General features: G+C 37.3%; 1 protein-coding gene across 2 annotated transcripts in view; it reads right to left on the bottom strand.

The window, feature by feature from the left end:
- Nucleotides 1-6,850: 6,850 nt before the first annotated feature.
- LOC134654437 (leucine-rich repeat-containing protein 24-like) overlaps nucleotides 6,851-24,862 on the bottom strand; it is a 102,753-nt gene continuing 84,741 nt past the window's right edge. The window contains exon 2 of one of the 2 annotated variants that reach the window (XM_063509878.1): nucleotides 6,851-9,181. In XM_063509878.1, coding sequence (XP_063365948.1) covers nucleotides 7,380-9,146 — 1,767 coding nt within the window. In that variant the 5' untranslated portion in view covers nucleotides 9,147-9,181 and the 3' untranslated portion in view covers nucleotides 6,851-7,379. The remainder of the gene's footprint in view (nucleotides 9,182-24,862) is intronic. The other variant, XM_063509879.1, reaches the window with a different exon arrangement.

Here is a 24,862-nt window from a genome sequence, read left to right as displayed (position 1 = left end):
AGTGTAAGCCTTGATTACGAATACGTTTTCATACTACGGCGGTAGAAAATAAGCATACGGCCCGCCTATATACGGTGGTAAGCCGTTACCGTAGCCTATAGACGCATGAAACTGTATGGAAGCGACTTGAAAAAACCGGCCAAGTGCGAGTGGGACTCGCGCACGGAGGGTTCCGCACCATCAACAAAAAATAGAGAAAAACAAGCAAAAAAAAAACGGTCACCCATCCAAGTACTGACCCCGCCCGACGTTGCTTAACTTCGGTCAAAAATCACGTTTGTTGTATGGGAGCCCCACTTAAATCTTTATTTTATTCTGTTTTTAGTATTTGTTGTTATAGCGGCAACAGAAATACATAATCTGTGAAAATTTCAACTGTCTAGCTATCACGGTTCGTGAGATACAGCCTGGTGACAGACGGACGGACGGACGGACGGACAGACGGACGGACGGACGGACGGACGGACGGACGGACGGACAGACGGACGGACGGACGGACGGACGGACAGCGGAGTCTTAGTAATAGGGTCCCGTTTTTACCCTTTGGGTACGGAACCCTAAAAAACTAAATGTGTTAACTGAGAAACTGTGATACGGAAACGGACGGACTGGATATACGTTATACGCGGTACCTAGTTTATTTTGTGATACTGTTTTGCGTAGGAAGTTAGTTCTAGTTTTGTTTCCTTGTTTTGTTCCTTTATTCTCTATTAGAGTGTAAATGCATTATTAGCTTTCGTTGTTTGTCTTAACAATCTGGCCTAGTTCTCATGTATACATATGTAAGTTCTCAATTAGCACCGTTATTAAAAAGTTAGTTTCTCAGATCATCTTAGATCAAAAATATTATATATCGAGCCTGTCCGGACGTATGCGATGAATAATTTAATTGAATTTGTATTAGTGTATAGTTATTCAGATTGAATTGATAATGGAAAAGTTGAAGGCGTGCGGCTTCTAAAGTCAAGGTCTTGGGTTCGAATCCTGGCTAGTACTATCGAATATTTTTTTCGAAAATTCAGAACGAATTATTTAGCGAAAAGAAAAGAACGAGTAAATCGGACTTATCACATCTTCGCCTAGATTCCCCTCTGAATTGCAAAGTCAGTCAGCTGGTGGGGGTTTTCGTAAATATTAAGAGCCAACAGCCAACAGGAGCTGAGATTTAAATATTTTAGGTAAATATACCCGTCTCGCTAACGGAAGCAGCTCCTAAAACTAGTGCGATAAGGACAAGGCGAAAAATCCTGCGTAAAAATCTCAAAAATCGAGGTTTCGTACTCGACTGTTTCCTCCTCCAAAACTTAACCAATCGTAACCAAATTTGGAAATCTAAATGATTATGACATTATCTGTGTCGGACCGTTTTGCTTTTTTGGCTAATTGATATAAGTTTTGAATAGCGCGCCTCTCATTGCGGCATAGTCAATTAGGCCATTTTGGCCATTTTTGAAGGGCTCTAGCGCCTTAAAAAACAAAAATATCAAAAAAAGCAAAACGGTCCGACACAGATATTGACAATATTAATCTGTGTTGAAAAAATCATTGCTCTAGCTTCAAAACCCACGGAGGAAACAGTCGAGTACGTTTGTATGGAGAAATGACCACTCCTGTTGGCTCTTAATGTTCTTCGGTTTTAGAGGATTTTATTAGGCCCTGGTAAAAACAGACAACGCTAGAAAGACGACGCGATCCGTGTCAGGGCCTAGGCGTCCGACACTTCGTTTTCTCGGAGGGATCACGTGATGCATCGGCCCGGACCTGGACCGTGAGTCGTCCTTTAAGGCCGAGCCACACCGGCTGCGTGTGCAGCACACTGCGTGGCGTGCGCTGCGTGACGTGCGCAGCACCCCTGTCACACCGGGTGACGCGCACGTCACGCAGCGCACGCCACGCAGTGTGCTGCACACGCCACGCAGGTGCACGCTGCAGCTCAGTCATGCGTGCAGTAAAATAAAATACTCCTGCGACAGTACCTACATCATGTGACTCCCGTTGCAAATGGAAGCAGCTCACTAATGCCGCCATTGCAATTATTACACATATAACATGCCTGGTTAATACCTAACATCGATTTGTTCCCACAGGCCAAATTATTTATATAAGACGTATTTTTTTGTAATCTTTGTGCTATGTTGTAAATATACATTCGTATTGACGAAAGATTTTAATTAGTTTTTCTTTTATCACTGAATCCATATTAAAAACCAGCACGCGCACCGACCGAGTTGTAAATAAATACAAGCGAGCTGCGCGTGTACACGCACAGCACCTATGCAGCACCGAGCTGTGCGTGTCCGAACCTGCTCGGTTCGCCCTCTCATAGGGATCGCAGTTAAACACAACGTCATCACTGCACGCAACGAAGCGACGTTGCCGCTCCGCTGCGTGGACGCGTGCACGCAGTACGCAGCCGGTTTGTCTCGTCGGAGCTGCGTTGCGTGCAAGTCACGCGTACGCGCACGTCACGCACACGTCACGCAAGCGGTGTGTCCTCTCTTATGTGTTTTCGTATTCTACAACGCAGCGGGACGCGTACGTGTACGTGCACGTCACGCACACGCATCCGGTGTGGCTTGGCCTTTAATCAGCTTGTTCTTAAGAAAACCTATGGGTACCTTCCTACTTACTGGTCATTGTACCATAACTTTGCTCCCTTAGGTAATATTATGTAGGTATGCTTGCATAAGCTTGGTACAGTCACTGAGCTAGCAAATGCTAGTTTATTATTAACCAGGTCACGAGGCGCCTCGTCCGGAATTCAGTTAAGCAGCGTTGCAATAATCCTGTTCACATAAAACGTATTAACTCCCTTATGATTATATGGGACATGAGCCCTTTTTGACCTTACCTGAAATGAATGTCGTGTCACAGGGGCCTGTTTAGTCAATTTGAATTTGATTTAGGTCTTATAGAAACACAAAATAGAATCTGCAGTGACTTACGAACATACCCTATGACTTTCAAGTAGTCTATAAATATTAACACCCACTCTAAAATTGCATCAAACATTATGTAAAATTAACTTTCTGCCGAGGTTTTCTCAAGGAATAATATATCGGATTTTCGGAGCTTATTATGACGGTAACGCGCATGTGACATCTTTGGAGTTACAAGCCTCCCTAGGCTACGGTTGTTTCGAGCTGTATTATGCTAGTTTCTGCTATCAACAGGTAAAAAAAAACTACATGTAAAATTTTCGCTTTAAAAAATTATGATATTTAACGTACAGATTATAATAACTCCATGTACTTCATTGTATTATTGTAGTAGTTACCGAAAATACCGACATTCTTTGTATATTAATTATGTGTGTGTTAATTAAATACCGTGAACTCCACATGATTTGAAACAAACAAATATAGTAAAAGGATTGCATGCCTCGAATTTATATCACATTTTTCATTTTTCAAATATCATAAAAGAACAAATAAAAAGCTTGAAACCACACTGTTGTTTTCAGTATCGAATGTCTTGTTTCAGTCCGATTCTGTTCTAAGTGCTGTCTAAGATGCCTTTGTAAGATCTTCCCGCCGCCGGTTATTATTTTTCTAAGAAATATTATCAATGTTCTTTTAAAAAATATTTTCCGGTTGTATATTATGATGATGAGTGTTTTCTGCGATACTCACATTGGGTTAGTTACTTACATCATTCCTCTGATGGAAAATACATGCCTACAGGATGAAGCGTTGAAACATATCGTTTTAACGATATTACTAAACCCAATATACAGTAAGTTTTATAGTTGGTCAAACCAAATTGTCAGTAAATATTTAAGAACAAAAAAAACTATAATCATCCTTTTCTTTTGGATGCTAGTATTAGTGTAAAACAAAGATAGTATGATTCTCTCTGTCTATGTTTGAAATGAGACAGTCCTTTGACAAACTATATGTTAATAGTGATAAAAATATTTTTACGCAGTTTCAGTTAAGGTACTTGGGGTAGTTTAAAATAAATTGGACTTTTACCGCAACATTTTTTTTCATTTATTAGATATAAATGATTTCAACTAGGTACTTCAAAATTTAATTTATTAACACATTTTGTTAAGTTCTATAACATTGCTCGTAGATCGTCGTGACTGTATTGGGTCCCATACATTCCACGACTCTTCTCTTTCCGCACAGACTCTGGAAACTACCTTAAATCCTTGAGCTAGCTCATTTTACTTAAAGGAGACATTCCTTTATTTTGAAAAAGAAACAAAACTGCATTCAAAGATTTTCTAAAACTCGCTTGCCTCGCCCGGGACTCGAACCAACTAAAATTAAAAAAAACACACACTCTATTTTATTATACTAATCGATAGTATTAATACTCAGGATAAAATTTCTCTAACAAACATTTGGTTACTGTTCACTTTTAACAAGTAAAAGACACGTAACAATTCTGTTATCTCTCTCATAACAATTATTACTGGTGTCGTCAAAATCCATTCCGTGTCCGTGAAACGAACAATCAGGTCAGATTTTCGTTTAATGTTTGGTGTGGAATCAAAAGTAATATGGTTGTTTTGGTGCACATTTATGAAGGACATCTGAATGCAGCAAAATACATTGAAATATTGGAGCTTCTACAAAATCAATTAAACCTTCTACCAGAAGAGGAACGAAATAATATCATTTTTCAACAAGATGGTGCACCTGCCCACAACAGCAGAATTGCCAGGGCTTACCTCAATGAACATTTCAATACCTGGATAGGTACAAACGGGACGATTAGATGGCCTGCAAGAAGTCCAGACCTGACGCCCATGGACTTCTTTTTATGGGGTCATGTAAAAAATGTTATTTATGAAACTTGCTATGAAACCGTTCAAGAGCTAAGGGTTGCGGTAGAAAATATTATTAGGAGCATACACCACAACACTTTGATGAAGGCTACAAGAAATGAATTTCAACGGCGACTAATTTTGTGTAGACGGAACCACGGGGCTCATTTCGAACAATTTATCAGTTAAATAATTTAATTGTAACAAATTGATAGTAAAATAAAGTTAATGTTAGATTTAACGATTGTTTTTATTTTTAAGACCAAATGTTTGTTAGAAAAATTTTATCCTGAATATTAATACTATCGATTAGTATAATAAAATAGTGTGTGTGTTTTTTTTAATTTTAGTTGGTTCGAGTCCCGGGCGAGGCAAGCGAGTTTTAGAAAATCTTTGAATGCAGTTTTGTTTCTTTTTAAAAATAAAGGAATGTCTCCTTTAAGTAAAATGAGCTAGCTCAAGGATTTAAGGTAGTTTCCCTCCAGGGCCCGAGTTAACTTTCCACACTGTATATGATAACTATTAGACAAACGGTAGAATTCTAAATCATTGAAAGTAACTGCAGATAGTGCTAATATGTATCCGTTATTTAAATATTTTCTCCTATAACAGCTCTCAACCGGTTCTTACCAAAAACTCTGCATAATTACGCCTTCAGTTTCTTGGCATTTTATGTCTTCTTCTTCAACTTGAACATCAACATTTATTCAGCAAATAGTAGACTTACCCAATACTTACCTACTCTCTTGTTTTGCGTTTGTAACGCCATCCGCATCACTCCAAGTCTTGAACATTTTATCGAAGGAAAGGCGGATTAGGATTATAGAGGATAGGTTTTACATCAAAACGTCGTAAGTTATTTTTAATCCTTAATTAAAAACAGCTATAAGTATTTGATATAAAAAATCAGATATAAAGTTTTTTTTTACTAAGCGAAGCGCGAGTAAATCGTCCCCTTTTCAGCTTGGACGAAAATACTTACCTGTGATCTGTTCGGAATTTTCGTCAATATGACGATCATCTCTGTAACGAAAGTCAAGGCTTGCAGGATCAAGAAGTACATGTCTGGAATTTACTGTCGATTAAGTTTTTGGAAGATTTTCTACATAGGGGGTTCTCGAAGTTTACAGCTGTAAGACCCACTGGTTAGAAGTTAGGTCGTCCTTTCCATTTCCTGCCTCAAAGCACGTAGACATTGTATGACAAACCATTGTTTAACGTACGACGCCGATATGGTTAATTGATTCACGACGCCGAGCCCGACTTAATAGAAATTCCATTGTTCCACAGCAAACGGTGTCTATGAGAGTGTCAACAGAATTCGATTGAGTTACCAAATTGAGGCATTATATTGATGAAACTGCTGGACTAGAACGTTAATATATAAAGTATCTAGAAATAGAGTAAATATAGGGCAGTTTAATAAATGTTTTGTTTTTTATTTGGCCATATTTACCTTAAGTCAAAATTTTTGTGAGAAAACGGCGAGTTTCGAAAATTTTATTTACCTACTGTTCATAAAATCAGATATATACTTGTATCTATTGACCATTTAGTAGTAATATCATCAAATATAATCGGTTTCTTATCTGAAAAACTCCGAATATCACAGTACCTATAGTGTTAGTGTGCAAAGAGGGACATGATTGCCTTCCATATCGACCACCGAGACTGGGAGAGGCTTGCAGAACAGCGGACGGATTGGCGCAAACGTGTTGTGGAGGGTCGCAAGTTTTGTGATGAGACCTGGTTCGCCGCACTCGCTGACAAGAGGCAAAAGCGACGACAAGGCGTCTCAGTGCCGTTTTCCGGAAATCTCCTTTGTCAGTCCTGTGGTAGACCATGTCGGTCTCGCCGGTCTATTCAGCCACCAAAAAAGGTGTTTCTCCGGCGTTACACCATAAATCGTCTGGAATAGACGCAAAGGCCAATGAGTGAGTGATAGTGTTAGGTGTTAGTAAACATTGACCACCTACATAATTTTTGGCCTTTAGTTTGTATTATTGTGTAGGTAAGGAGGCTATCGCCTTTTATATTATCGTAGCGTTGAAATAGTTAATTAAAATGAAACGATTGTATACTATGCTTGTGATCTGTTTATTTTTACATTATATGCTCTCAAAGAAATTGTTTAGAAGCAATCCTGTATGACTAAGTGGAGTGTATAGCTTTATACATCATTAAAGATATAAAGATAGACGAAAACAAGACAAAAGGGTCAGTCTTATGTTTGGGAAGTTTATAAGTAATAAATAATTATATTTACAAAAGTTGGGAAGACACACATATGCAAAATGTATTTAAAAATAATGTCCTAGGAAATCAACACAAAGACTAGATTCTTACTTCAATAAAATCCCAACGTACCAGCAACAAGATTTCCTCTAACTAATAATGATAAATAACATTCATCATCATCATCAATAGTGATAACAACCTTACGTAATCTCACAGGATGTCACACATCTCCCTCTTAGCAATTAAGTATTTACAAAACTTAATAATCTTATAATGAAGAAATTGGGGAAAAGTCTAATTGACCGAAAGTCCGTGTGGTACCAGGTCACCTCAGGGCAGAGGCGTCCAGTACCAGGGGCCGAGGCTAAAGGGACACAAACTCAGGTGGCGGAGGCGGTAAAGTCAGGACGGGGGTTTCGGTGTTGTCCATTCTACCGTTCTCCACGCTAGGTCCAGGTAAAGACCATGTTGAAGAACTCCCCGTCACGGTCACTCTGGGTCCCATATTGTCATACGCTGGTGCAGTGCAACACGTCCTACTTCTACGTGGCAACGTCGCTCCTCCACTTAGTAGATCAGGGTACTTCCCCGGCTCACCAACTCTCCCAGCTACTTGCACTGATATGAAGATGTTTCCGTACGGAACTGGGACAGCAAACTCTGCAGGCGGAGGAGGAAAAGCCCCTGGAGTACCTTCTATAGTTATATGTACAGGGTCGAAGCCACAGCCTCTAGGCTGATCGTCACCAGATCTCTCTGTCAGTTCAAAATCGCAGGGAGACGCCATGTCAACTATAGAACGATCGCAACTGACGACTACTGATGCATCTAATAATCTTTTTTCTTGGTCAGTGAAGCTTCTGCTTGGTGGGACTGAGCGTCGTCTTAATCTCCAGCAGGCCACAGCCGCTAAAAAGCCCAGGGACGCTAAGATACCTAATGCACCAAAAACGACGCCTAGAAGTTGAGGAATGCCGGGAGCTGTTCTCGCTGTAGCCGTTTGGGATCGTGGTAGCACGAGACTAACAATCGCTCTCGCTTCTCCAGCGCTACTTTTAGCTACACAAGACCATTCTCCGGCCGCACTGGAAGTTACATTCAACAGCGTGATGTTCACCCATCTTACGCTACCTGGTACTCTTTCATCTGAATCATCGTCTTCTATATCCGTCTGCGTTTCTTCCAAATCGCAATCTAAACTACTGTTATGTACATCTACACCGTCAAATAACCATGTTATTTGAGGTTTTGGAATCCCGTGAACCCAGCAGCCGAAGGAAGTGGCCACTCCAACTTCAGCTCTCACAACCAACGTGCTGGAGCGCACCTCGGGTGCGCACACCATGCTCTCGTTAGAGACACTCCTCCACTTGTTCCCTGCCTTCGTGGAAGGCTCCACGCAAACTAATTCCTCTGTATCTAACTTCCTCAGTAAAAACCAATCTTTAAATTCACGTAGTCGGCAGTCGCATCGCCACGGATTGCCCGATAAAGAAATCGTTTTCAAAGTCGGCAAAGAGAACGTACTGTAACGAAGGAATGTAAGCTGATTTCTACGCAAATCTATTTTCTCTAAAGATTTCAAGTTCCGTAAAGCGTTTCTGTGTATGGTCCGCAGCCGGCAGCCGTCTAATAAAAGCATGCGCAGATGCGGCAAAGGCGGAAACTGGTCTGCAATTAGCGTCGTCAAAGGGTTGTTGGTCAGAACTACCAAGCGTAGTCTTTCGTTGCCTCTGAATATATCCCTCGGCAGATTGGAAAGGTCGTTTTCAGCTAAATCGACTTCAATCAGAATTCTTAATTCGAGAAATGCGTCCGCATGCAGCGATCGAAGTTTAGTGGCTCGTAAGTTGATTTTCTGCAGGTTTAATAAGCCGATACTTGCAAAGGCTTCAGCAGGGAGATTTCTGATTGGGTTGTCGTGTATGTCTAATACTTGGATGTCGGATGAGAGTGGCGGGGGTCGACGGAGGTCGCTCGAGGCGCAGGTGGCGGTTTTTTTGCCGGATGACCACTTGCAGACGCAGGCGGCGAACCGGGCGCAGTCGAGCCAGTCGCTGGCGGTCCTCGCGGTGCACGTCGTGAAGATCACAATCCAGTACCATCTGGCCCAGGCCACGCGCATGCTCATCTCATTTCGGGCATGTGTTTACATCGGCAGGCTGCCTGAAACAACAAACGCGCGTTAATCGACTAAACAACGGGGTTTCGGGAACAATGGCTGGCTATCGTTACTCTGTTTACGTGGCCTTAGCACGTTTTTGTAATGATTGATTTGGTAAACCGCCGGAGCAGTAACGTGTCAGTTACTAGCGGATCAAAGACACACGTGCTTTGGTTATTTATAACTACTATGAATACACGCACGTGCGATCATACGTCTAGGCTAAAAATAAATTGACACGTATAAACAGTGGAACACAATAAGTCAATCAAACGTATGCGGAACAAATGGTGTATTAAATGATAATAACTGTATTGGTTTAATCTTATTTTTTTAAGTTACAAATTCAACTTAATTTCTATCGCTACGATACCCAATTGAATGAAATGTCACAGAACTTCTTAATTTGCGATCAGACATATTATAAGTCTACAATTTGTTAAGTAATCAATATAAACTTTTATCCTCAAATAATTAATTCACTCGCTAATCGCAATGAGAAGTCGGCTAACATTTAAATCATAAAACCGTTATCTTAGAGTAAACGCCAATTAATTTTGTTCAATCTCTGAAGCCAGGAGATTATGAGATTTAATTTTGATCATTAAGTTAAACTCTAATTAATGTATCTAAAAATAGCCTTTAAATACAGGTAAACCTTCCATTAATCATAAAGCTTTCAAACGGTTCGTAGAACAAATAAATAATTATGATTAGTTCCAATTAATACAATAGTACATTATTGTCGAGGCTCGGACGTAGCTACTTGCTGGCTGAGCATTCGTTTTAAACGGACGACCTTGAGAGTCGTTTAATTGAATCCGAAGCTTAGTGCTTTTCTCAAAAATGGTGCAAGAAATGTAAATATAATAGAAATATTGTACAGAAGCAACGTTCACAGAAAAAAGTAAAACCATTAAAAAGATTTACTTTGCCGCATTGAAAAAAAAATAGAAGTGTATTTTTCTGCTGAAAATACGCCAACCTATTTGAGACACCTAAATAATCGCGGGACCAACATTATAATAATAAGTACTGATCATCTACTTGGCTGTTTAATGGACCTATGCCTTCATTTGATATGGTCATTTCAACTTTTAAAAAGTTTAGAACTCGACAAATAATGGAATTTGTATTATTAACATTGCAGTCCCGAAATCGAGACTGCAATGTTTTTAACTTTAAAATGTTTTGACTAACCATAAACTACGCACTTCGCGTCCTATTTTTTAACCGGTAACGTCGACTTTGCCGTCCATTTTTGAGAAAAATTATATTTTTTGTCAACACGTATTGTTGTCCTATTTTATTACGCTATTATTTTATTTTATCAGCTCTTAAACACACGATACACCGAACAGAATTTGATCTCAGAATTAAATTAGTTTCCAACGCTAGCCACTTCGTTACCACACCGTTCGAAAGAGTGGCCACGACAAGATTAATAGGGCTTCAATGGGAAAGTTAATTGTGTAACCGTATTTACCCTGTTCGGCTTAGTGGTTACTCTTATAGGGTGTTAAGAGGTGTTTGAGTAATCAAGGGTCAAAATGAAGTAACATTTAATGATGGGTCAAATGTCAGTAGAATTAGACCAAGATAACTCTGCAACGATTTTGACAGTGCGCTACAGTGACTGTGTAAGTGTTATTTATACGTCATAATCTCATAGAAGTTTGACGTTAAAAATAACACTTGCTCTGGGCTATCAAAATCGCTGTAGACTGTGCTTTGGTCTACTGCCTGCCTAACACTTTATCATAAAAAATACAGGCCGACAGGTATATGAGGGTTTTATATGCTTATGCTTTGAAGATAATACAGTGGTGACAGGGTAATGACCCGAACGACAAAAGGTGATGAAGATGTCCATACTGGACAACTTTTCTCTTGGGATCAATCACAAAATCATACAAAATGACGACTATTTCATAGACGACAGACGACTATTTATCGACTATTTCATAGCAGTCGAAACGTATGAGAATAGATTTTAATTTAAGCCCTATGTCGTAAAGATTTAAAACGTCCATTGCCAGAAAATCAAATGTAAAAAAAAAACTGGAAAAATGAAAACAAAAAATGTTCCATTAACGCTCTCGCAACAGGTAAAAAATAAATAAACCAGCAAACAAGCGGTGTTTAAACTGCATCCAATTAGGACACACTAGCGAATTAATTCTGGGCCGAATAAAGGAGCTCTTGCCATGAGCACGGCAAACTAATTCCGTGGGGTAATGTGGTCTTTCTGTGCCAATTTCTTAATTGGTCGTCAATTTTACTCGTAGATGTCAATTAATTTGAATGGATTATATTTTTAATTTGTTCTGTATCAATTTTTACATTAAAGATTTTTTTTTAATATTCATCGCTTCGGGCAAGATGTTCACAAAGGTTGCAAGTTCCAATCATGCCCGAAGCAGTGATTATTTTCTCCGTTTTTCGGATCGGATGGTACATTAAAATATGATTCACTGAAACGTATGAAAAAGCAGTACAGATATGATGGCCGTGTTTGTCTCTGTGACAACGTGATAAAGACAATGTCTATTTCAATCGCGTGGTGTTATTGAGTGACACTTATGTTATCACGTAAATGGGCCATTAAATTTTATTTAAAGTTGTCCCCTACACTTTTTTTTGCAAATTTGGGATTTTTTTATGTTATTTCTTGTGTCCCAAAATTTCCATACATTTTTCGACCTTTCCATTCCGTGACCCCCATATAAAGTCTATGAAAAATGGTAACGGAATGGAAATAAAAACCTTGGGACACTTTTTTTCTCCTATTAGGATAGAAAGAGCTCGTGATTCTGAGTAAAAAAAAAGTGTAGGGGACAACTTTAAATAAAATTGCCCAAATAAAGCCATCCATACTTCGCCTGCAGATATTTTTAGGATACTTCAGGATTAGGACTCGTAGTAATAGTTGTTCATTAATTACCAACTATATTTCACCTATATCTACATGGTACTCGTTCAAAAGTAAAAAACTATTTGGTATAAATTAACTACAGATGTACAATATCCGGCCATCAAGGACTGATGTCTTGTCTCGAGCCGGCTGGCCGCACAATTGATCTGTTTACAAATAGCCGTCGTGTCCTGTATAATTTGAGTCATTTGGGTGACTGATCGGTTTGCAGTGGCTATTAGCTTAGCTTCCTATATCTATGACGACAAATTTGTCCGCAGGGTGCGTACAAATTTTTGTACATATTCCAAAAATATTATGAACTTTCATTGAGTAACTAAGGGTTCCAAATTAAAAAAACAAAATAAATGCTTCTGGGTCTCAAGAGGCTATAAGATGAGGGCTTTTTTATATAAGCAATAGAGTCCATCTAAGCTAACTTCGCACAGAATAGAACAGAACAAAGTGTGGAGGTGTCATCATAAACATAATCATCATATAAGTACCTCCTATAAATTGGTTATTTATAAATATCCTGAGATACATTGAGTGGCTTATCTTACGTAATTATGTCAGTTGTGAATTATTTATGTTAAGCTTCCCTTTGTCCCCAATAACCAATAACTTCTTTCATAATTATAGTTTTGAATGATTCACGATTAGTTTCACTAGACTTATATCGAGCTCGAAAACAATACAAAAGGTAATCACGGTTCATATCCCGGTCGATATAAGTCTACTTTATATTGCCTATTTAATATACATTAACCAAAACCGTAATTACATTTCAGAACAAAGCTGAAACAGTGCATAAAACCGCAAAATATGAACATATTTTGATCACTTGTCGCAAAATAGGCAAAACAAAGCTATATTCACAGATCTGATATTATCTGTGAAATGATTTTGTAGTCCCTCGTCTGTGATTTAGACTTTATCTGTAATAAACGTTGGTATTAAATAGGAAATCTGGCCTACAAATGGGAATTAGTTGAAGCCTCAGCTGGTATTGTTTGGAAAATAGCTTTGCAGATAGATTCAGTGATTACTAACTGTGGAACTATGATAAATTAGACAAATGGGTAGCTAAAATGAAGGACTCGTAAATAAGAAGGAGTGTCTATGATTCATAACATTTTTCGTCAGCGGCTAGGCCAGCCAGAGATCACCAAACTTTTAAGAAAAAGAGCCTATGGCAGTAGAAATAAGATTCGGGCTTTAAAAGAGCGATTGATCAATATTAAGTAATATTGGTACTTACATATTTAGACAAACTATAAGAGCTGCAACTGGTCTTCTAATAAGTCATAAATGGCTCACAAAACGCGGTTTGTTGACCCCTAAATGCTTTGAAAATAGATTTCTGTAAATACATGGTACTTGATAGATTGGGTTCTAAAAGTTTACGGTGTATTAAAAGTTTCTAGATATAAATTTTACGTACCCTCAACACATAACAACCAATATAGCTGTTGCCAAACCATTTTGAATTTGGAATTTATTGCACGAAAATACAGTACACAATTGAATGTGTTTTCTAACGGTTTTTATGGCTATTGTACGTGGTGGGGCAGCGTAATGGACGTACAAAATGACAAAAAAGACACAAAAAACATGACTTTCTTCTTCGTTAGTCGCTAAAAATAGTCTAAGCTAGCCGACTTACACTTAAGAAGGTCCGTTTTATTGCCAAAAAGAAAGGGCGTTAAAGAGCAACTCACAACGAACTGTATTAGCGCACACAAAAGAAAATGAACCTTAATAATGTCGGTCACTGCCATTGAAACTGATGAGCGAAACCATACTTCACAAGAAGATGTAATAAGGCTCAAATTTCTACACACTTTAAGTATTGAATGCTATGAAATACGATTCAGAACTCAAACAAACAAAACGCTTCCAATGTTTTTAGAAAATCGAAAATATTTTCACCAAAAACTCTACGGTAAGTGATTTATATTGTTTACTATTTTCCAGTATTTGGCTCTCGTAAATATCTCCCAGGTTTTATTTGTGGACGTTCTGGACAATTGATAACTTTCAAATAGTTTTCACAGGAGAAATTTATTTGGGATAAATAGACAAAACAAAGAGAAAGAATAAGAATTTTTCGTTTGGAATCTCGAAGTTATAATATTATAGTGACCCAATTTTCTGTTACATCAATAGCATTCTTATTGCGAGATCGAAATAATCCAATCCAAATATGTATCTATTGATAGAATAAATAAGTACCTATTAATAAGTAAAATAAGAAAAATTATTAGACTCATAATCCATTAGTACACAAACGACTAACACGAATGTTTATTTTATTAATTGCTATTTATTGTATATCTGTTTATTGCCATTGTATTGTTTTTTAAACTCTGTGTGTGATCTTAATTTCAATTTCAAAACTAATAAGTACCTACATTTTATTTGTAGCATCTGCTTTTAAAGATCGAAAATGTTCTCAATCCTCCCAAATTCAACCCACTGCCTCTTTGTTCTAACAATTAATACGGAACGGAATCGATACTAAATGGCAAATAGTTACTTTGTTACATTTTAAATAAGTTAGAAACGCAATGTAGCGTAAAGCCACAGGCACAGCCTTCGAGTTAGCGAGCCCAAGGAAGCCTTATTCTCAAGTAACTCGCGTATATCAAAATTATATTAAAATTAAATTCGTTTCTTGCACTTGCTCAATCTATAAGTATTAGCAGAGGCCTTACCATGATGTCCTTATTGCGATTCTGTTTAGGACCTAAAATGAATCGTTTAAGGACGGAGCTATATAAGTCGCATAGCTCCGTCCATTAGCGATTCAGTTTAGGTCCTAAACAGAAACGCAATAAGGACATCACGGTAAGGCCCCAGGAGAGTTGAGGTGAATGGTCACACACACAGCTGCATAGGGTACTAATCGTAAAAACAGTATTTAATTAATGAGACTTAAATGCACGATATTAAGCCAAAAAAAAACCTTGAGGAAAATTTGATCCTTCTTGCAGTTCAACTTGCTATAGGTACGAAAAAATTACACTAGTTTCAAAATCTCACTCTCACTATGTAAATGATTTTGTTTTTCAATGCTTCAATAAAATTCTAGTGTCGATACCTATGCATAATATGAACGTGAACCACTGATGTTCACATTGAATTGGTGCGGTATCGAAAAGCAACTTTCATTTCTGAATAAGGTCGAAGAAAGGCAGTTTGAAACAAATGTAATTGAGGAGTGGGTTGGATAGCGTTTCGTTTGTAACTTGTTCCTTTAGTTCCGACCAAATTACTGTGCTCACACGGCTAGAAGAATTTAATATTTCCCAATCCGAACTATCCGGAATTGGAGTGGGAGCAATGGGTTGGTCTTATTTCCCTTTATTTAGTAGTTAATAAGCTTACTAGTCAACGAATGCAAGGCAGGAGGGATATTCGACAAGCGACGTTTGACGTACCTATCGTGTTGAACTCCCGTCGAATCGAAACACTCCTGTATCAAAATGTGACATTAGCAATCCATTAAATTCGAGTAATAAAACAAAGTTGATTTTTGTTGAATTATGGATTGTACCAAATGATACTCGTATTATCCGCAGTTGATGAACATGCGATTCAATCAACTGTTGAATTAAAGTGGACGCAAAATCTGAAAGTTGTACATCTCGAATAGGGGCCCTGGTTTTTGAGCGTACCTACTCACTTTTTGAACTATGGTCATATCTAATCTAATACCTTTAAACGAGCAATTCTTGCATATTTATTTATTTATATGTATATATATTTCGGGGATCTCGGGAATGGCTCTAACGATTTCGATGAAATTTGCTATATGGGGGTTTTTGGGGGCGAAAAACCGATATAGTTAGGTTTTATCTCTGGGAAAACGCGCATTTTCGAGTTTTTATGTTTTCCGAACGAAGCTCGGTCACCCAGATAATAGCTCCTTGAGGCGTGTCATAATAGTACACTCTGTACATATAGGGCCTCATGACGATAAATATGCCGATTTTTTTTTTGGAAAACGAAGAAGGAAGATTATGGTAATTTTTATACGACGACAAACTTTTGGAAAAAAATATAATTTATCCTCAAACATCATATTATAATCTAATCTCCCATTTTCCTCAAATATAAATATTTGTGAAATAGAAAAAAAGACGAAGTATCTCCCAAAGGTGGTGACAATTTATTAACATCGCGCCATTTTAATGTAGGCTGTCAGTTCAAAGAGAAACAAAAACGCGAGCTGACTTTTGGTACACGAAAAAAGATAGAATCCAAGGTTTGTTTGCTGATTCACGTTGGTATTTCAACGGGGAATGTAACCTGAATTTTGTACCTCGGGAGTTATGTTTAATAATGTAGAATATTTATTTTATATCATGAAATACGACATAGATGCTGCCTGATGAAAAGCAGTTCTGAATAAGCATGAACAAGATCTGTAGCTTATTTACTTACCCACATTTTATTTATGGTAACTTGTATGTGTGCTTAACACATTCAGTGCCAGCGCGAGCTACGCGCTACGAGCGTAGCCGATAACACGGGAAAAACCGTATGTAGCGAAAAGCGCCTACGAACAGTGAACTCCCCTAGCGAGTCGCTGGCAGTTAAATGTGTTAAGATGTATTTTTGGCACTAGATTAAGGTCTCCTACGCAATAAATGAACGCAATGATGTCAAGTGTCATTGGAAGTATTGAACTCAGAAACCATAGGTATGCGACTGTGTAAATTATTTGCTTCTGTAACAATAAATACCAAGATATAAACCACCGTAAGTATGTCTCACAGTTTAAATTCGACCACCGTATTCCTTGAATATAGCTTTTTGTTTTTTGTAGTCACTTTATGTTTTGGTACACTTAAGCGGCCGCAGAAGTGGTCACGTTTTTTTCATTTGTAGTCCTCTTTTGCACTCATCTAATGTTATAAGCGTGCCTAAGTGTCATCCTAAATCTCTGGGCTAACCCCCCAGATCTTGTCATGAGAATGTTTCCCTTGATTGAGAACATACCACATCAACCATATGAGTGATGTCGAAATTATTAAACAAAAGCCTCGTGTAAAACCCAGATGATAAATGACGACAAGTAATAAGTCAAACTTCACTTATCAACCGGCAGTCTTAGCTAATTGTTGTTTAATGTCTGTTTAATGTACGGGAAAGGGACGTGAATTATGTGTTTGCTAATCTCGTATTTATTATGTTTGCCTAGTGTGAATGGAATTTGATTCCAGAACTTGGTGATGTTTAACAATTTTATAAATGTAGATATTTGAAGTAGAAAAAGTATCCCATCAAATATTTTGCACGTAATAAGAAGTCGGACGGTTTTTTCTGTACTGGGAATATCTATTCTATACAAACCTTTTTTCGTAAATTTTTATCTCATTTAGTTAACTACATGTTATATAGTGTCGGTATTAATTTTGATTATTTAGTGAAAGTCATACAAAAGGAACACTGAAACACATTTTAGTATATAATAGTCATTGGTAAGTAAAACTCTTTGTTACGTTTTTGCAATTGTTATTAATTTATTTTTACAATATCAGACCCAATCAGATTCAATATCCAACCCTTCGGTAATTTAAACATTAAAATGTATATAAGTTTGCTTACTCGTACTTTAACAGAACAAAAAGTCCTAATTCAATCAAAATAGGTAAATATTTCAAGTAATGCCTTGTGTAAACAAAATGAATCATTCACAAAATCAAACTTCTGCATGGGCAAAGCTTTGCTTTCAATTACCTGCCTTCTAAAACGAGCCTTTAACACGTGACGGACTAGAACTTTAAAATTCAAACCGGTTTGAGTACGAGCAGTAAAAGGCAAGGTACGCTAATTGGCAACGTTTTCGACGCTAACTGACACTTAGTCCGGAATTACGGCCGTTCCTAACACTCAAACTTAACGTTCCCGGGATTGACCTCGTTATAACCGTCTTGCATACGCTTTTGTGCTTATTAATTAGAAAGATAACGCTGAGATTATGTTTAATTACGAATACTTTTATATTTGATCTTTCATGTTGATTTGAAGCGCTGGTGGCCTAGCGGTAAGAGCGTGCGACTTGCAATCCGGAGGTCGCGGGTTCGAACCCCGGCTCGTACCAATGAGTTTTTCGGAACTTATGTACGAAATATCATTTGATATTTACCAGTCGCTTTTCGGTGAAGGAAAACATCGTGAGGAAACATCCTTCAATGATCAGTCCGGAAGTGCCACTATGGAAAAATTAGAATGTGGGTCAGTTCAAATTGTAATTACTAAAATAGAAGTCTTCTCTTTCCATAACATTTCGTAATCACATGATACAGCTTAAAGGTTAGTTGTAAATGCCACTAACCGATAATTTGATGGTAAAGAAAATGGGTGCTGAAAGAGACACTGATAGTTTTGTTTTTAAATTAGTCTTAAATTAATATTTAGATAAAGAGAAAATATTATCCAATCATGTTTAACGTCAAGTTTGTCGTGAGAAGCACTGAACCAAATAGAGTTCAAATATTTGAACTGGAGAAAGCGAAGTGAAATACATTGTGCTACAAAATCTTATTTGATTAGGATCCGATTTTTATTGAGGTGCAAATTGCATTTAGATCGGTGGGGATTCAGAATGGACAGACGTATAAGAAAACCAATACAGTTTCTCGTCTCTAAAAATATTTGTTCGATCTGTACCCCTAGTGTAAATTTCATTCGATAGCGCGACGTGACGTACGCGTTTGCTCTAAGTGTCATTTTGTATGGGATTTTGAGTTTCCAAAGCGTCCCGCTTGGCGCGCTGTTCAAAATCCCTTACAAAAATAGACATATAATGCGAACGCTTGTCACGCAATCGAATGAAATTTACACTAGGGGTTCTGCTGTTGTGTAATGTCAAGAAGGTGGTACTACGATTAAACAATCGTCGATTAAACAATTGAAGCGTGCAAAAGGGAAGCTATAACGTACTCGTATATGAACATTTCATGTGTGCGAAAGAGGCAGACTGCAAATGAAAAACCGTGCTGCGTGCGTGTTCTGCTTCATATAACGGCCACTTGAATGTACCAAAAATAAGGGGACTGTGAAAATACAAAAAGCTGTATTCAGGATATAAAAAATAGAATAATAAAAGCAAAAAGAATATAAATAATAATACGCAATTACAAATTACATTTTAATTCAATAGGGGTACCTACTTTCTTACTCGTATAGGGAACACTTGACATCATTCTGATTTTGGTCGCACTTTTGATATTTTTCCTCAATACCAGAGTACAGCTAATTTAAACATTTCTCTCAAAGCTTACAAGGACTACTTAACATGAATGTGCGCCTTAAGGTTTTCCTGGACCAAAGATAATTTGAAATAGAGGCGGATTGTCAAAGTAAATTTTATGTAGCAATGTACAATAAATTTACTACCATCTTTCGACAGAAGATTAAAACTGTTAGAACGCCATTTGACTTAGATCCTTATTCTTTCACTGATACCAGCATGTGTCAATTTGTTAAATGTCAAAAATTAACGCCATCTACTCGAGACTAAGCCAAAGTTAAGGTGCAATTTTTCGAGCGATGGCGCCATTACCTTTAGCCTACTGTCGAGTAGATGGCGTTAATTTTTGACATTAAAGAAATTGACACACACCAGTGCAAGGATTAGGATCAAAGTCAAATGGCGTTCTAACAGTTTTAATCTTCTGTCGAGAGATGGCAATACATGTACTATGGCTACATAATTTACCATGACAGTAACTCTCTATACACTCTATTCTCTTTGCCCTGTATTAATATGTGGAGTTGTGAACTATGCATCAACAATATGGGAAAGTTACGTAGTCATCAGGTACTTCAGAAACTTCAAGTTAGTTCTCTTTGTTTTGCTACAATACAAGCCAAATAAACACGATCTTAGCATAGATTTTGTAAAACGTTATTTAAGGGGACGGTATATGACGTTTTCGATTTAGACCTCACTTTGTGCAATCAATTTGTTCAATGAATGATTAATAACTGCATTAAATTATACGCAAATCTGTTCACGAAGAAGCCGTGTACCGGCTCTTCACGCCATATTTTTTTTTATTTCCTGTAATTCTCTACAAATCGACACTAAAAGTGTCCAAAAATCAAAATATGGAGTTCCGTTTGAGCAAGACGCATTACAGTTTTGTCTTTGACAGTAATTGAGTTGTTGTGGGATTTTGAAGGCTAGATAACTAAACTACCAGATTATTATCTACTTATATTTTTACTCACAAATACAGCACAGAAATTCAATCCCAAATGTAAACTTTCGTATAATTTCCATACATTGACGACATCACTCAAAACTCTTCTTCGAGTCAGATGGCCGTTGGCCTTGCATCGAAGCAGACGTGTACATCGTCATAGCTCGTTTTTGACATTAATAAAGACATTTCATCATATACGCATACGAAAATGTATACCAGTAGATAAATTGTATTTCATAAAATAGGGTAAATAAATATAATCACGTCGAGCTCCAGTCAAATTTTAAATGTGAGTTGTTGTTATTTACGGGTCGTAACGGTCGAAAACAGCAGTAAATTATCCTAAAACAATACGATTACAATCGAATTTAAGTAACTTGTTCCTTCAAAACCCGCTTAAAATGAAAAAAGTTTAAAGACTCGTTTTACTGATTGGGATTGATTTTCATTATGCTGGTATCAATTTTGCGTCATTATAAAAATGTATATGACTTCTGTACGTCAATGACTTTTGATGTCAATTAATTGTAATCTTGTATTTATGTTAGAGAATATTATATGTTCATTTAAATATTACTCATCTATTAATACGAAGCGTAATTCGTTTAATACCTAAAGACTTGCAGTGTCTACACCTACTTTGTTGACGTTCGTTCCGTCTATGTATGCGATTACGTAACGTGCTGTTCTGATAATCTTCAAGAATCAAGATAATTAATAACGGCAAGACCAGCATTTAGTACCAGCGAGTTTTGCGGATTTGGAGACCGAGATGAAGCTTACAGGCCAATATCGCTGCGGCCTGGCCTGCTTATTGTTATGTGTATAAATCGAATGCTATATTAATTTACTATAAAAAACAATGTTTTATTTCAATGACATTCTGTGCGTAGAGGTATGTATGTTTCGGTGATTATAAGAATTATGTGCACACAATAATCGTGCAAAGCAGAGACTGCATTATTTTTTTACGGTATAAGCGGTAAGGAAAAACTCATTGGTATCCTGGCTCGTACCAATGAGTTTTTCGGAACTTATGTACGAAATATCATTTGATATTTACCACTAGCTTTTCGGTGAAGGAGGAAACATCGTGAGGAAACCTGCATACTCGTAGTGCATACATTTGCGAAGAAATTCAAAGCTGTGTGTGAAGTCCCCAATCCGCATTGGGCTAGCGTTGAGATTATTGTCTATACAGGGTGGTCCAAACCGTGACGTCCAAAAATCGTGGGCTATCATAATGTACCCCATATGTATGTTAGCCGATTTTTCGTAGTTTTCAAGTTATGATTTTTTAAGCTTTTAACTTTTCCTATGTAGGTAATATTCTCCGACCGTCCTTAGTCTGGGACCGGTCTGAAAACCAGCGCCGGGCACCTAGGCCCGGCACACGCTGAGACTGGAACCCTGTGCCTAATACAAAGATCTTCTCACTTTTGTTTTGTATATGATAACAACTGTTTTATTTTATTATGTAAGTAATTCTAACTCTATTTTATGTTCATGTATGTGGCAATAAACAATTCTTATTCTTATTCTATTCTTATTCTTATTCCTATGAAATTCCGGGGTTCCCATACAGAGTGGCTGAAAAATAACTGCATTCCGTTGCCAGGGAGGTGTTGGGATTATACTGAGCAACTTTTATTATGGGACCAACCCCGAAATCGCGAAAAAAAAATTGGCTTTTTATACATTTTGGCTAGTCCATTTTCTATGGAAGTAGTGTTGAGTCGCTCACTCGTGAGGCACCTCATTTGTACCACTCATTTTGTTAATTTGTCGCAGTACTTCGTACCGCAAAAATGTCTTACTTCACTCCTCTATTCATTTTACTTGATTCTAAAATTATCTTTCTCCTAAAAGTTCTATTCTTAACCTCCAGAATTGCACTCCAATTAAATGTTACTATTTATTTATTTATAAAGGAAGTGATGAATACATAAATATGTATATACATTAAATATTTTTGTCGCCGTTGGAATTAATGGAATAGTCGACGCTGAAAATATGCTAGTACTTCACCTCATTTGAAGTAAGACATTGTTACACCTCATTTTAGTAAATGAGGTACTCATACAAACTCATTTTAAATTGATGTCCTACCCATCACTATATGGAAGGGTAATTTTTTTTCGCGGTTTCGGGGTTGGCCCCATTGTAAAAGTTGCTCAGTATAATCCCAAAACCTCCCTGGCAACGGAAATGCAGTTATTTTTTAGCCACTCTGTATGGGAACCCCGGAATTTCATATGAAAAGTTAAAAGTAAAAAAAAATCATAACTCGATAACTACGAAAAATCGGCTAACATACTCGTACATGGGGTATATTCTGATAGCCCACGACGTGAGGAATCTAAAAAAAAATTTTTGGACGTCAAGGTTTGGACCACCCTGTATATAGGCTGAATTATTATTATTATTTATAGGCGGTACGGTACCGTTATTATTTATCAATACCGCTTCGTTTTGAAGGTACTATACCTGTTGAAATATAAAGTACGGTACCGGTATAAAATTGTAGCAGGTACAACAATTTTTTATAGGTGTACAGTCAGCTGCAGAGAAAAGGTACCACCCCTGCATACAATCTTCTATGCAGGGGTGACCTGCAGCTGACTGTACCTAAACCATCACTGACCGAGCGTAGGCGAAGGTCTCCGTTTCAGCTTGGGCAAAAATACTTTCGTTTGTTCGAATGTTCTCCTTTGCATATCACATTTCTCAAATATCTCGAGAAAATTTGTAAGCAGGTTCGGTAGTTGGATATAATTACTCGGTTTCTTTTTTTTTTATAAGTTCTAATAGGCAGAGATTGGCATAAAGGACTTAAGCGACAGTAGGGTCTGTGGTACTTAAGACCATTGTGATTATTCGTAGTGTCCGACCGAAGATTCGGTTTCGGTTTCGGTTTCGGCCATAAAATCATGTTTCGGCCGTAGTTTCGGTTTCGGCCAAAAAACGGCCGAATCTTTCGGCCTGGCCGAAACATACGAAATAGTACTTCGTATTATGAAACTAAACTATGTGACAAAGACCAAAAGTTGGCGAGCAAGTAGGACAACAATATTTATATATACAGAAATTTGTGTTTCGGTCGGACACTAATTATTAGGTACTTACTGATTACGCTGCGCCGCGTGGAACGTGAGGTGCGTTGGGGTAAGTACATACAAATCATTCAAGAAAAAAATCCCTTTTAAGATCACTCGTGTGTCTGCCCCTAATAGACTAATTCAATTGAAATTTGGTACACATTTTTCACATATGACAAAGAGTCGGTGATCCAAAGATGGACTAGTAACGTAAATAAATAAACTTTTAACTTTGCGGCCATTTTTTTGTATCGTGTGATATATCAGATATTAAATTGTAAGATATTTACTAATAATAAGCATTGGTCACGTAAATTATTTTTAGTCTTTTTTTGCAAGTATGAATGATATAGAACATTATTTCAATTATTTTTAAAATTAAGCCTATCCAAAGGCGACTTGGAAGATGTGTCATGGGGATCTATATTCGTTGGGTGAAAAACAAGTTTTTTTGTCTAATTATCGTTTAAAACACAATCGATCGGCAATAACGCGGGCACATAAAACAAAAAACTTCTTTTTTCACTCATAAAACTCCTTAAACCTAATAAGAGCTAAACAAAAACAAGTGCGAGTCGGACTCGCATTCTAAGGGTTCCGTATATTAAGTCCGTCTCACGCTTGACTGCACATTTCTTATAGATTTTCCTGACATATATAGGTAAAGAAGTACTTTGTGTATTTTTTTCAAAATTTTAGATCCAGTTGTTTCGGAGAAAGTGGGCGGAGAATGATCATTTTTTGCCTATTTTCATGAATAACTGCTGAACTATTAATCCTAAAATTATAAAAAAAGTTATGTTTGAGATTCTTACAATGAGCTCTTTTATTTGATATGTAACACTATATAGTTTAAAAAACATATTTTTTAATTTTTTCATTTACCCCCCCCCAAAATGGCTACCGTATTTCAAATTCTCTAAAATACATTTTATTTACGTTACACGTCCATCTTTGGGTCACAAATTTACATTTGTGTGCCAAATTTACATATGTGTGCCAAATTTCAACTGAATTGGTCCAGTAGTTTCGGAGAAAATAGACTGTGACAGACGGACGGACAGACAGACGCACGAAGAATTATATGTATATGCACTTATCCCAACGCACCTCTCGTTCTACGCTGCGCGGGGTTCATTGCCGCTCCTACCGCCGTAAGTGTAAGTACAACTACATCATCAAGGCTACGATCGAAGATAATCAGTTCAGCACTGAAATAATAGCGGTGGAATGCCAGTATAATATTTAATTATTTATTTTAATTTTATAAATTTAATAGCAAAATAAATAGCGAATATAGGATACTCGTACAAGTAAATCTGTAAAGATCTTAGGGGTACATCAGCCGACATATATTATTAAATTTTATTTTGTCGGCCTTAATTAAATTTCCACCCTGCCGAAACTTTATTTATTTAAATTTTTAATTGAATTGATTTTTCGCCTTAT

This window comes from Cydia amplana, chromosome 15 (assembly GCF_948474715.1).
Source record: "Cydia amplana chromosome 15, ilCydAmpl1.1, whole genome shotgun sequence".
NCBI lineage: Eukaryota > Metazoa > Arthropoda > Insecta > Lepidoptera > Tortricidae > Cydia > Cydia amplana.
This window is presented reverse-complemented; position numbering and strand designations above follow the sequence as displayed.